Source organism: Notolabrus celidotus, chromosome 15, assembly GCF_009762535.1.
Source record: "Notolabrus celidotus isolate fNotCel1 chromosome 15, fNotCel1.pri, whole genome shotgun sequence".
NCBI classification, from domain to species: Eukaryota; Metazoa; Chordata; class Actinopteri; order Labriformes; family Labridae; genus Notolabrus; species Notolabrus celidotus.
Genome location: NC_048286.1, coordinates 24,905,702 through 24,919,828, shown reverse-complemented (window position 1 = coordinate 24,919,828; position 14,127 = coordinate 24,905,702). Strand labels below are relative to the sequence as shown.

The 14,127-nt window shown below is 40.2% G+C and overlaps 1 protein-coding gene across 2 annotated transcripts in view; it reads right to left on the bottom strand.

Moving 5' to 3' along the window:
• LOC117827146 (low-density lipoprotein receptor-related protein 8-like) overlaps positions 1–13,846 on the bottom strand; it is a 140,997-nt gene extending 127,151 nt beyond the window's left edge. The window contains exons 1-3 of one of the 2 annotated variants that reach the window (XM_034703640.1): positions 13,566–13,846; positions 11,643–11,809; positions 9,349–9,465 (exon numbers count right to left, since the gene is read on the bottom strand). In XM_034703640.1, coding sequence (XP_034559531.1) covers positions 9,349–9,465; positions 11,643–11,682 — 157 coding nt within the window. In that variant the 5' untranslated portion in view covers positions 11,683–11,809; positions 13,566–13,846. Of the gene's footprint in view, positions 1–9,348; positions 9,466–10,071; positions 10,249–11,642; positions 11,810–13,565 lie in introns of those variants that run through there. The other variant, XM_034703639.1, reaches the window with a different exon arrangement.
• Between the last annotated feature and the right edge of the window lie 281 nt (positions 13,847–14,127).

The window sequence follows — 14,127 nt, the reverse complement described above, 5'->3', positions numbered from 1 at the left end:
GGCTGTATAGGACTCTGATTCCACCTACAAAAATGTAAAGTGAATTCCAATTTCTATACTACTTTGAGGACTCAGTGATATCTGGTGCAAACAGACTTTCACAGCTTCCTGCAAATATGAGGAAAGATAAAGGAGCAAATGAAAAATATAGAGCTTAATTGAACTTCATTAAATCATTAATTCAGCAGTTGTCTCAAAAGATTGCTTCATGCAGGCTATTCAAGATCAGTGCACTAATTAAGTCTCTATCACGATGATGTGGACTGAGAGTGGGCGAGTAAACAGAAACAGAACTGACCACAGACCGAGTGGAAAACACACCTCATTGTGTGTCGAGATAAAGGCGTAATCTGCTCCACGCTGTGTACACTTGTCAACAGCCGTGGAGATTAAGGTGCGAGTTTGATAGACACAAACAACCTCCCTGACTCACCCTGCAGGTCAGAATTATTTCTTTCCCCACTTCAGGATCATTTTTTCTTTCTCTCTATCTCTCGCTCCATTTCTCCCAGATCATCAACAAACCCTCACTTCTCCGCTGTCAAACACGTCTCTTCACTGAACAGAGGGAAGCGGAGACTGTGGGGAAAAACATTCACAGACAAACATGTTTTTGAAAGGGATACGTCAAAAACACAACAAGATGACACAACCAAACTCATCACATGTTGCTGTATCATTCCGCTGCACAGGTGGGTCTCAGCAGGTGGCCAAAGTGACATTACTTTTCTTGACTTTTTATAAAATATTGCTGTCTACTAGCCTAGATTGGGAGTGTCAAATAGGAAAGAGCATCATGCCAGAACAATGAAAACAACCCAGAAGTAGAAAGCACAACAAAGGAAATACTCCTATGAATAATGTTTCTGCTCAAAGCTGAGTGTTCGATCGGTATCACAGGAGAATATTCAGCAGCCACAGGTGGGCCAATGGCCTAAAGAAATGAGTCACTGCTGTGCTACGGAGAAGTTCAAAGGAAAAGTAAAACCCTTGAAAAGATTTGGGCTTCTTTAGCTTAATTGTTAGGTTAATGTGTCAGATATGCTGCACCAGTGATGACCACAGGAATCCAAAGGTTTGACACATGATCACAGGTAGGGATGCACCGATCCTACTTTTTAGGTCCTGATACCGATATCGATACCTGGGCTTTGGTATCTGCCGATACCGATACTAGCCGATCTGATCCTGGTATTGATATAACAATCTCTATTCGTTAATGTGAGGATAGAATCATATTTTGGCAACTTCAGGCTTTTCTGACTTGATGGTGAACTGTACCTGGGTTCTAAAGGCTCAACCAGAGGCTGGAATCCCTTTATTTCAAGGATCCAGAACAATTAAATCCAGTAACCTGTCCGTTTTTTCACACTTTGAATCCATTAGTAGTAGGTTTATTGCTTCTTTGCAGTAGGCTTCAGCTGACTGAAACTTCCTCCTTTGGGCTCCCATTATATTTTTCCGTGCAACTGCCATCCCTCAAAACATTACCGCTGCACATGTTGCAAGTTTCCGGTGGAGTTGTTAGCAAAAGAAGCATGCACCTAAACTGCAGAGCCTCTGTAGTTATCCTCCATCATGCTCCACAGGGCAAAAATGCACAGACCAGTCAGCGCTGAAGACTTAGGAGACACACATGGCTGTTGTAAACACAGAAAAGCATAGAACTGAGATGAATAGATCTGCCATATAGATCGGCACTATATATCGGCCCTTTGTCACCGATATCTGATCTAGCTTTTTGAGTCCGATCTAGCCGATATCCGATACCAGGATCGGATCGGTGCACCCCTAATCACAGGTTTGCCTCTTGCTCTCAGTTGGATTTCAGCTCTTGATCTTAAATAATGAAATGTTTGATCAATTAAACACCAGAAAAGTTTAGGCAATGTTCGTCCTAGAGCCCAGCAAAACATCTTCAAATTGATCTTTTGTCAAACGTCAAATCTAAAGAGCCAAAATGACAAAATGCTGCAAATACACACACTTGAGAAGCTTGCATTAGCAAGTGTTTGCTGATTTCATGAATCGTCCAAACTCGAGACAGAACCAGTGTAGTCACCTCATGATTCAGCTTTTCGTTGCTTCTGTTATTAACATGATTGAGAAAGAACAGAAGATTAGGTAAAACTCAAAGAAGGGCCCAACACTGAAGATGGAAACGCACCAATTAGCTCCAAATGTGTTTTATAGGTGCTTAACCAGAGACACAAAGTCCCATAAGTCAAAAGTAAGAGTGAGAATTGAGAGGTCTGGAGGTGTTTTCAGGCAGAAAACCTGACTCTCCCTTTGAAAAGGACCTTTTCTGCACAAAATGTAAATTACATAACATGACGCCCACTTGCTTTCAGTAACCATTTAATTGCTTGCTGCTCAATGTTCCGTCATTGTATCCATAGCAATACCTGAAGAACTTTACAGCACAAAAGTGTCAGGATTTCTAAGTAAAAGCCAGACAGTCAGAGATTTATGAGTTCTATAAAAGGCGGTGAAATCTTTCAACAGGCATGACACCACCTCCTCACAGGAAACAACAAGATAATCTGAAGAGTTTTGCTATCCATTTTCAGACCCAATGAATAGATAGAGAAATACCATGACATGAGACAGCATTTAAGATAGCACTCTGTCCTCAACTGCTGTCAGGTGTAAACAGAGAGGAGCAGCTGAGGTTAAAAGTCTGTTCAATAAATCATTCGAAAAGCATTAATAAATGTTGCAGGGATACCCGCCGAAACTTGGTGTGTCGGCGTGCTAATGCTGCAGCAGAGGAGACTCTATCCATTGGATGTCTTGCTAATAGAGACATTAACGATGACTACAGAAGAAGTTTCAAAAGTGAGAATATCTCTAAAGGGAGCTGTGTGGATTTATTAGATAAAAACACAAAGTGAGAAGGCTCACAGTTTGTTGCTGACTCTGCATCACAGAGGGGAAACAAAAGAAGACTTTGAGCTCTTTGTGGCGATGCGAAATGCCTCCCTGCAGGTGTAAATGTTAAATTCATGAACACAGATTAAATGGATCGTTATCACATTCAAGGATGGAGAAGAAAGTCCTGAGCGGACACGCCGGACTTTGAAGGTAACTCAGAGAGATGGAAGCTGGGAGAGATACGCCGCTTTAATCAGGATGAGGATTAAACAGCAGCTCTATGTCAGAGTCGGCACGGGTTTTGACTTTGAGATTTGAGCAGGATTCTTTTGTTGTCTGAAACTCCAGATAGGGAGAGAGGCAGGGTGGCATTTGCATCTCATCCTACTGACAAAAGTTATGCAACCAGTTAACCCCTTACATCCAACGGACCCACAATGGACCGGGACTTTGAAACCGTTGAGATAATTCAAACACAGAAATCCAGGTCCGAACTTTGTATTGTAGATGTGATACATTTATTCTAATTACCAGAACTTGATATATAAATAACAACATTGAAGTCTGTGTTTTCCCCAAGTCTGCTTCAATAAATCCTGACAAGGGCAAACACATTGCCAAGGAGAAAAACATTTTAAGAGAAAAGGGCTGTAAACTCTGAAACCCTGCAGGTTCTAAATTAAACCCTAGAATCCAAAACATAGACGTATATATGCATATGCTACAGAAAACTTGTAAGTAAACATTGGAAGAAAAATGCAATGCAACATCCTAAAGGGGGCCATCAGACTATAACATCCTGGTTATGTACATGCTAATGTTCATCTCTGATTTCAAACGTCACCATAATTATCCGGCCACCAGTTCCATCCTGTCCAGGCCAGACAACACAGCCCTCTCAGGGATCAAACACTCTTGTGAAAGTTAGAGAAACATGATAGAGACGGGAATTTGCAGCCCCTTTCTTCTAATACAGATCTTATAAGCTAATGTTGCATGTTTGCCTTTGACTAAAAGTTGCTCTGCCAGCTAACATTTCCTGTCGCTATGTCCTAATCAAAGCTGTGACATTCTATGTAAGAGAGATCATGGGCCAACATGCACTGTGCACAAGTACCTACAGTCACTGCTGGTGATGGTAGCTGTTTTACTAAATGAAGTATAGAAGTGAAAGTTGGTATATCTCCATACAACTCCACACAGATGCTTTTCCATGGGATTCTAAAGATATAACCTACTACCACATACTTGCTGCTTGTTTTAATGAAACTTCTGTATGAGTTGATGTTTTGGACTTCATTATTTTATTTTAGAAGCCTTCCAATATCCAGTGAAGAATTGATTTCGTTGTCAAACAGGATGCAAGCTCAGATAAATGTGTTGGATCATATAAAATCTAAAAATATGTCATGGTTTGGTATTATTTCAAATATTTCAGATGTCTGTTCATTTAAAAATTACCATATATTTTGGGTCACACCCAGCACAAAAAGCTCCAAATGCCACACTTTAAGTATCAATCCAGATATTGAGATGTGTTTTCTTACAACCCCAATTCCCTCCAAAAATGGGATGCTTCTGATGGTTTACATCACCAAAAATGGAAACTCTACATTTAACTAAAAAAAAAGTGTAAACAGGGGTGCTGGTGGCCTAGCAGTCTAAGCGCCCTAAAACAGAGGCTATAGTCCTCGTCGCAGAGGTTGCTAGTTCGACTCTCAGCTGCAACCATTTGCATGTCTTCCCCCGCTCTCTAGTCCCCACATTTCCTGTCTCTGTTCAGCTGTCCTATCAATGAAGGAGAAAAAAAAAGCCCCAAAAATATAACTTAGAAAATAAACAAAGTGCAAAGACAAATTTTAAACTGAAATGTAACTGTTTTGGGACAAATATATGCTCACACTACATTTTATGCCAGCAATATGTCTCCAAAAAGTATGGATAGACAACAAAACCCTGAAATAGTTGTGTTTAGAAGAGTAAACCTGGAGGAACATCTCCCAAATAATTTGGTTAATTGTCAATTTTGGATGACCATGATCTCTGGGCCCTCAAGCAGCATTGCATTAAGAACTGAAATGACACTGTAGTGGAAATCACAGCATGGGCTCAAAATCGCTTCTTAAACTGTCCACAAATGCAGGTCGAAAGTGTGCCATGCAAAGAGGATGTAAGCGTGGTCAAGAAATGCAAGCAACTTGTCTGCCCAAGTCTTTTTACGATGGATTGAGGCGAGGTGGAAAACTCCATTGTGGTTAAATAAAAATATGAGATTATTTTTGGAAGTCATGGACACTGCATCCTCCGCGCTAAAGAGGAGAGGGACCACCCAGCCTGTTATCAGCTCACAGTTCAAAAGCCAGCATCCATTAGGGTTTGGGGATGCGGAAATGCCCTTGGCATGGGCAGCTTGCACAGCTGGGAAGGCACCATTATTGCTGAATAATATATTCAGGCTTTGGAGCAACATATGCTGCCATCCAGACAATGCCTTCTTCAGGGAAGACCTTGCATATTTCAGCAAGACAATGCCAATCCACATCCAGCATGTATTACAGCATGGCTCCATGGTGGAAGAGTGTGATCGAGAAACTGGCGAGCCTGCAGTCCCAACTTGTCACCCATTGAAAATATTTGGCGCATCATGAAATGAAAAATGCGACAAAGGAGACCCTGAACTGTTGAGCAGCTGAAATACCAAATAAGGCAAGAATGGGACTATGTTTCACTTTCAACACTCCAGAACCTGGTCCCCTGGGTTCACAAACATTTACAGAGTGCAACATAATGGCAAATATGTCCTTGTCAAGACTTTCTTGAAACGGTTTGCTGAATATAAATTGAGATGAGCATATATTTTTTTTATAAAACAACATTTTTCAGTTTCAACCTTTTGTATGTTGTCTTGCACTATTTTTTAACAAAATAAAGGGCTTCAATTAAGTGTTTGGCAAACCGTCAAATTCTGTTGATGTTAACATTTGGAATGGGGGTTGTTAAATGAAAACAACTTGTATTGTCAATTTGATCTTGATTTGAGCAAGATCGATTCATCTGTATTGAGTAAGAGCATGCTCATTGCATTGATTTCTCACTTAACTATAAACAATTTAAACAAGTGAAGTTTAAAATTGTACTGGGGTGTAAAGGGTTAGTAAAATGTGCAGTTCATTATGTTTGATGTGGATGCAACTTCAGTTCATTAGTATGCGTCCATGTGTGTTTATGTATGGATGTATTTATGCTCACATGATGCACATGGTCCATACTTGTGTCCATGCATACTTATGAGTGTGATTATGTATGTATGAATGGATGTATGTTTGCATGCAGTTAGTAAGTGACCAGTCAGCTGGGTAGATTTGAGATGAGGGGGGATGGTGATAGGAGGGCAGTCTGGGGGTGGACTAGTGGGGGATGGGGTGAGCAGAATCAGGGTGCAGGATGGAGGAGGATCACGGTTCATAAAGGCGTATAAAATTTATATGAGAAATATCTGTTTTAAAAGCTCTACACCTGTTCTGTGCAGTTCAGCTACAAGCACCTGTCAGGTTAGAAATGAGGTGACAAATAAGCAGCTGCGGCAAAAGGTTTCTTCCTGTCAGCATATTTCACAACCATGCTCTGTTGCTCACAGTCAGACACTTGGTTCTTTGGCTTGGCTTTGTGCTGCAAAATAACATTGTGCAGTACAAGCAAATCAAAAGTGTGACTATCCGTTCAACCAGCCAGAAACTTAATTTAAAAAGGCAAGCACTTCATAGTCAACAATGAACTAGCTGTGTAATTCCTGCAAAGGATTTGTGCGTGGACAAGCTAAATCCTTACCCTGTGCAGCACACTGTACACTGTACACTGTACAGGTTTACCCTCCACTGCCCTCCTCTTTAGATCCCTCCATATTTTAGCCTCCTCAAATATATAAAAAGAGTTTACAGGAGTAACCATTGAGAATTAATTTAGTTGCAAGACATTAATTAAATATTGCCAGAGCAGCACTGTGTGCCAGAGAACTTCCTCTCCAATCAAACATTGTAAAAGTTGAATGCTCAGTGATCCAACTGTATGAGAGGATGCCTCTGCAGACATATCTGCCTCAGTGCAGGCCTACTGTATGGTGGCCTACAAGGGCAAATGGGCTAAGACAGCCAAAATATTTTAATTTGGAGTAATAAGCTGTATATTCAGTACGAATGAAGCAAAAAATAACAACAATAATACACACAGAACTACAACACGAACCACAAATAGAAATGTGCAGCATATGCACTGGTTTCCCAGGTCCCAAGCATTGGCTTTGCACTGTTCAGTGTATTGCGCATGTTTACCTTTGATGTATTTTCCTTTTTTCACTTTTTACAGTGTTTATTTATTACTTTTTCATGTTTTACATAATCTGCACAATTTCTGAATGTGCAATTAAAGTCTCTTTCTGAAAGTCTGCAGCCCTTCGGCCCTTTTGGGCTACCATATGGATGGCTTGCAAAGAGACAGATTTTTCTGCATAGGCAATATCATATAGTATATATTCAAGTCCAGTAACTGCAAATGAACAGAAAAGTGATAGAAAGCACAATATATACATGAAAATGTGCTGCAGATCCATGGACAATGCAAAACTATATCCAAGTTAAGAGAAACAGATTGCACATTTAACAATTTGTGGATGACTTTGCAGCTGTTTCCTTTAATAAACCTTTCAGGCTGTTACAACTTGTTTGTCCTTGCCGGCCACCAGCCCCATCTTCTCACCCATGCGGTTACAGAAACACAACCAGTGAGAGAAATACAAACAGAGTGAAGGCTACTCTCTAATATAATAACAAGTGATGCTGGACTGTCATAATCAATGAGTGGGCTGTCAGTAGTCTCAGCTTTAAAGGATTTCAGGTAGAGTGTTTTCACTCAAAGCCTGAATATGTTGAGAGCTTTGTCTGATGGAGAACACACAGGGGGTGATGAAACCTCGCTGGCAATTTCCTTTTTCATTCATAAAAGAAGTAGTGAGGAAATAAAAACTTGACAGAGTAATGATTTTCTCCAAACATATCGGGTTTGCGTTCGTGTATGTGAGGCAGTGGCATATAAATGTTTAAGGAACAAAGAAGCTCCAAGTGCCCGAGGACTCGTCCTGCTGGTTTCAGAGACAGAGAAACAATGGAAACACCTCCAAAGTAAAAGCATGGTGGTTGTGTACAACAGGTCAGTGTGTGTGGGAGTTTGTGGGAGATGTAGACAGGCGTAAACGAAGCCAGAGAAGAGAAGAAATACACAGCATGTACCTGGATTTGTGTGGGGAGGAGCAGGAATTCCTCCAGAGCCACAATTAACCCAGACACAAAAGAACATCTCGCAGAGCTGAGATGCAGCTTTGGCAAAACTTCATTGGTTTCAGCTCAAGCATTCCTCCAAAATATAGGCCACTGGCTCGCATTCAGACAAGGAAACTGGAAATTGTATTATTTCCGCTCAGAAAACAACACATCCCAGATACCTGTCAGAGCTTTGTGCACCAGACTCATGAACCACACAATCTGTCTCTCTGCTGGACAGACTTTCATTTGAAAACTGTTCCACCCAATCACCCCTCATTTTGAAAAACATGCTTGTTGAGTTTTGTAAATGTAGGTGCACAAGGGATGAAATCACCTCCACGCACACTGGACCTGACATGACTAATCCCCACTCAAAACATGAATTACTTTTACCCCTTTATAAACTCTAAAAGCTCCCATGTCCCCAAAAACATTAACTAAAGAAATATAATGATAATAAAAGGCTAATCCACCATAAAAATAATAAGAAATTATCATATGGCTGCATTTTCTGGTTTATAACTGTTAACATCATGATACAATACAGCTCATTAAGATGTGGTAGCTTCAGTGCACTCTGGTGATGAACACCATTAAATCAGGCTGCTGCAGAAGCGGATGAGGGCAGTCCCAGGTATTTTCTCATGGTGATAATATTGATAAAAATCTAGGAAGTAATGTTCTCTAACTGTACTTTAGAAACTGTCTGAGTCTAAGAATGGACTATATTAGAACATCAGAGCACAATGTGAACCTATTATGGTGTATTGGACATTTTTAAACGCTTGCTTATTCATATATGGTTAATATTGGAGAGATAGGGTAGGAAGGCATTTTTAGAAGACCCTAAGCTCCTTTATTTTAATCATTTTCTTCCCTTTTCTTATCTTTGAAACTATTCTCTTCCACATAAGAATGAGAAACTTGTGTTAATACAAGGATAGATTAACACAGAGTAGCCTACATTTAAATCAAAACTGTTTTCTAAGAGCTGTGTAGTTTCACAGGGTTGTAAAATTAAAGAGTCAGACATGGCTGAATGCTACACTGAAACCTAAATGTACCGTAAAGTGAGTATGATATCTGCATTACACTTTAAACATGACGGGTCTTTCTCACACTTGCTTGTCTTAATTAATTCTCAGATTTGAACACTTACCACAGTTTTCTTCATCACTGTTGTCCGAGCAGTCGTCATCGTCGTCGCACCTCCAGATGGTGGGTATACACCTTTTGTTGTTGCACTGAAACTGTCCATCCTCACACTCATCCGTGGCTGGGAATTAAAGAAAAACAAACATGAGGGGGAGAAACAGCGTCCAGATGGACCCGCAGCAACAACAAACGGATACAGCGGAGTAGTAACCGCTTGTAGTTCAACTGTCATTTGCAATTGAATGCCTAATTGATATTCAGCATTCATTCAGGTCAATTGGCTGAGGCGCTGGGAGTGTTTTTTCTCTTTCACTTGTTTCTCCTCTTTACCAAAGTATTAAGAGAAAAGATGAGGCCCAGAGTCTACTGGACACAAATCCCCACAACACAGAGACAAAGATTCAGTGTGGGCTACTATAGCTTCTACCTCTGATGCAGCAGGCTATGGATGCTCCCAGTCGCGAGACACATGACAGACGCGCATTTACGCGAACCATTAACGACCGAGAAACACATGATTGAATAGGCTCAGTTATCTTTTTGTGCTACTGGTGTACAAAGTGTTTTCTGCCTTTTTTTTTTTGCTCTGGTTGAAAACGTTAAAGTACCGGCAGCGCTCCCTGTCTCTCACCTACATCCCAACACACACGCGCGCACGCACATAATGGTTTACATTATTTCACTAACGTCCCACGCTCAAGAAAAAAACAACTACACAGTTACTCACCCTCCGTCAAAGGAAGCGTCAGGAGCAGCGAGTGTAAAAGTAACAGTGTCCTTATTATTATCCACATTTCTGAAGGAGGAGGTGATGGAGCTCATTCACATCCACGAAACAAAGCCCGAGAGCCGCTCCGGTTGTAGCGCCGCTGCGACGCTGCTGTCTGCCTCTCCGCGGTGAAACTCCCCCTCCCTCCCTCCCCCTCTCTGCCTCAATGGCTGCCCGGCGTGTGACGACAGCGCGTGGGCGGGGAGAAGATGGTGTAATATTCAATATAATAGAGTAGCCTATAGTAAAATAGCAGTTTTGGTTCTCCCTCCCCTTTGGATATTTTTTCACTTTTTATCATGTTTCTGACATTGACACTTTAGTGTTACACAAGTAATGGATTATTGAGCTTCATTAAGGTGCCCCATTATGTTCACTTATATGAGACTATTACACCTGCTCTGGGATTTTGAAAGTGTGAAGCTGTTTCAATCTAAAAAAAATGCAGTTTAAAAAATGGTCTCATTATTGGCCAGTTTGAAGCAACATGGTGGCTATAAGAATCCTGGGCTGTTGAAGCCAGAGCTACTGAGTATTTTAACTGGGTATGTAACAGTCAGCCTATAACAGAACCATTAACTACAAAATGGGCCATATCTGTACAGCTATTTTCAGAGTCCAGATTGGTTTCAAATAGGTTACATTTACATCACTAAGATCAAAGAGACTTTCTAAAAGCTGCTGTTGGTAGTCGTGATATAAACATCAGTACGCAGAGAGAACACTACCCCCCTCACTAGATTTTGCCTACTTCTCGTGCGCATTCTATGAGGAAATAGTGCCGACTTCCCAGCCAATCAAGACGACGTAGTAGGGGCCGCCACTCGACCAATCGGGACAGAGGGTAGGAGAGTAGCTCTGATTGGTCCATGACAACAGAAACGAGGGGAATAATAACATTGCTTGATACAAAGGCTTTGGAAAACAGAGATTTCGCCATTAATCTAAAATTACTTCAATTACTGATGAGTACTGATGGCTATTATGACTTCTTTTCCAAACCCAGCACAAAAAAAGTATAATTTTTTTTACCACATCCATTGCACCTTTAATTCTCTCCTTTGGAAAGATTCATGGAGATAAGTTCAAAAGACAGTAAAATAAAATCTAGATGATAGATCCTGCATAGAAATGCATACCTTATGCAAGTGACATGGTTTTGGACTTGAAAGTCTGCTATCGTCCTCTTTTGCAGGGTTTGATTGTCCACAGGAAAACTGTCAGAAGTGGCTATCATTATGAGGCATAGTACCACAGAGTGGCCATGGCAGACACCTGTAGCTCTGCTGGACAGGTTTTCCAGGCCTTCACATTTTTTGTCTTTCTTGACAACATAAATGCAGTTTGGTGATCTAAAAAGTTAGTGTGCACATTCCTTTCATCTGTCTTTAATGTATATTGAAAGTATGGTTGTTGGCTACATCATGACATAGTAGATGTAATTTAGCCGTAGCTTGGGCTAGCCTGCAGACAGAACAAGATCTTACATCAGAAACCTTTGCTCAGAGGAAATAGAGTAAATGGCTAACCTGTTGAGATCCTTTTTATTGGTTTATTTATGACTGGCATGAATGTTGATTTGCATGCAATGATGTATTAGGGGTCGCACTCCTGCCACTGATGAACTACAGGCACATGGTGTGATCACTTTACGGCATGCTGTTGGCCACTTCCTCATCCTGCTGTCTCTCAATACCTGCAGAGAGCAAAAGATGTGGAAAGCAATCTTTTGATTAGGTCTTTTGGTTAGATTTTCTTCACTAAAGACCATGGATAATTATGTGTTAAGACTGTGTTGAGGAATTTAAACCTGAGAAGAGCCCCATGACAAGATTTTTTCTTTTGTGCTCTTTATTTCATTCCACTATAATCTTGATTTTTTTTCTACCAACTACATACCTGTTACTCGTCTGCTGTTTTGAAAATGAATACAAAAATAAATCATACAATGCCGTTCATGTAATTCATGTTATTTTGAAGAAGCACAGGGAGATTTGTCCTTGGAGAACAACACACGTGAGCAGTACTGAAGTACTTAGTTGGACACATTTCACGGTATAAACCTCATGTGGGCTCATTTATTTAGTATTAAATTGTCAAACAGTTTCTGTCATACGCTGTAGTTAGGTTCTTCCCAAATGCCCAACACAACACACAAGGAGACAACCAGAAATCTTTCTATTCATTAAAGTCCGGACACTCACAGGTGTTTTCAATTACCCTGAATGATTAGGCCCCTTGTCTGTTAGAAGATGTGGATTATGTGGTGTCATCAAACTAATTATCTCTCAAATTATCCCTCATTTGTCTAACCAACACCTGCAACAAGACAGGCTGGAGAGTAAGAAGCTGTTAATGAAGTGCAGCCCACACAGTCTAATAGGCCTTTTCAGGGCACAAATCTTAACCTGTCACAGTCAGGAAAAGCTTTCTAATAACTTTAACAATGACTGTTCTGTAACAGTAAGTCACTATGCACAATAGCAATATGAAACTTTAAAAGTGGAATTCAGCCCTCATTAAGTTTATAATTTACACCTGTCTGCTGCTGTGATATGCTAAAACCTGTGGAGGTGGACTTTAGCTGTGAAGGGACTTCAGTCAATTATCGTTTTTAAGTTTGAAAATACATCAACAGTCCTCACAAGAGTGGCTTTCAATGGCACACCAACCTGAAGATCCCCAAAAACATTAATATCAAACATAAAAAGATGAAACAACAGTCATTTCTAACCAGAAACAAATTTCCCCTGGCTTCAAGTTTGTACAAATTAACCTTAAAAGCTTTTTAGTTAACATCTGTTTATTCTACAGCAGGCGTAGTTGTGTTTTAAATAATGGTTCCTGTAAGTTATTGCTTTGATCAAAAATAAACAAAACATGATTTCTCTTTTTAGTATTGCAATTCCACACTTTGATTATGTTTGGGTGACTGCTTTGTAGTTAATTTTGACTTCCAACAGTCTGGCACATAAGCAAGGTTACACTGCTTTTTACAAATGTCCCATAAGCTAGTCTTTAAGCCTGTATTTTCAGGGCGCTGCTGTGGACACTGCATACAGACATGACTTAAAGGCATTGTGTGAGGTGTTTTAGCAGCATTTAGCAGAACAGACTTGGTAGAAATATAATATAATATTCAAAAGGATGTTTAAATATGTGCATAATTGTCTAAATGTAAAAATGGTTCTTTTTTGGCTCATTTAAAATGAGCCTCTGATATCTACATGGGGAGAGGTCCCCTTCCCCCTTCCATGGAGGCTGCCATCTTGCACTGTAATGTTCCTAAAGTGGCACAGAGTGGACACTATACATCAAATGTGTTTCTGTAATTAATGAGTGGCTGCCAAAAACTAATAAGAAGAGAAAGATGAGAGTGGTTGTTGTGCACAAAATAATTTGTAGTGATTCAAGTTTTTGAAGGTTAAAACTTGAAAAATGAAGGCTCATACTTATCATGCATCACAGGTGCTTCTTGTCCTCAAAGGCTGCTTCACCAACAGGAGGGATGAACAAGGTAGTATTTCAGTCTAAAATCTGACTGTTGGATATTGCTTAATATTCCGGTATCTACAAACTGTAGCTTATGTAAAAGTAAAATACATCCACGAAGGTACAGTTCAGACCTCACAGACCCTGTAAATCAGGTTAATTTCTTCTGGTTTTAAGAATCAGAATAATCGGTCAGGACATAGTTTAATATGACTCACAGGATTAGAGGATCCCCATCAGACTGACACCTGGGCCATGCAATGCATTAAAACATTTTTTTTAAACACTTCCTGGTTAAACCACATAGCTACTTGAAGGGGAAAATCAAACAGGGTATTTGTATTCACGTCATTAAAAATAGATGAACCATCAACATTTTATGTCTGGCATTAAAATGTACAATAACGCTTCAACAGATCCATCAAGCTTCTGTTAATCTTACTGGAGCTGGTTTGAGACAAAATTCATAATGAAAAACCATGACATCCTCTCCCATCCTAAAATCCAGTTTGGTATAGTCCA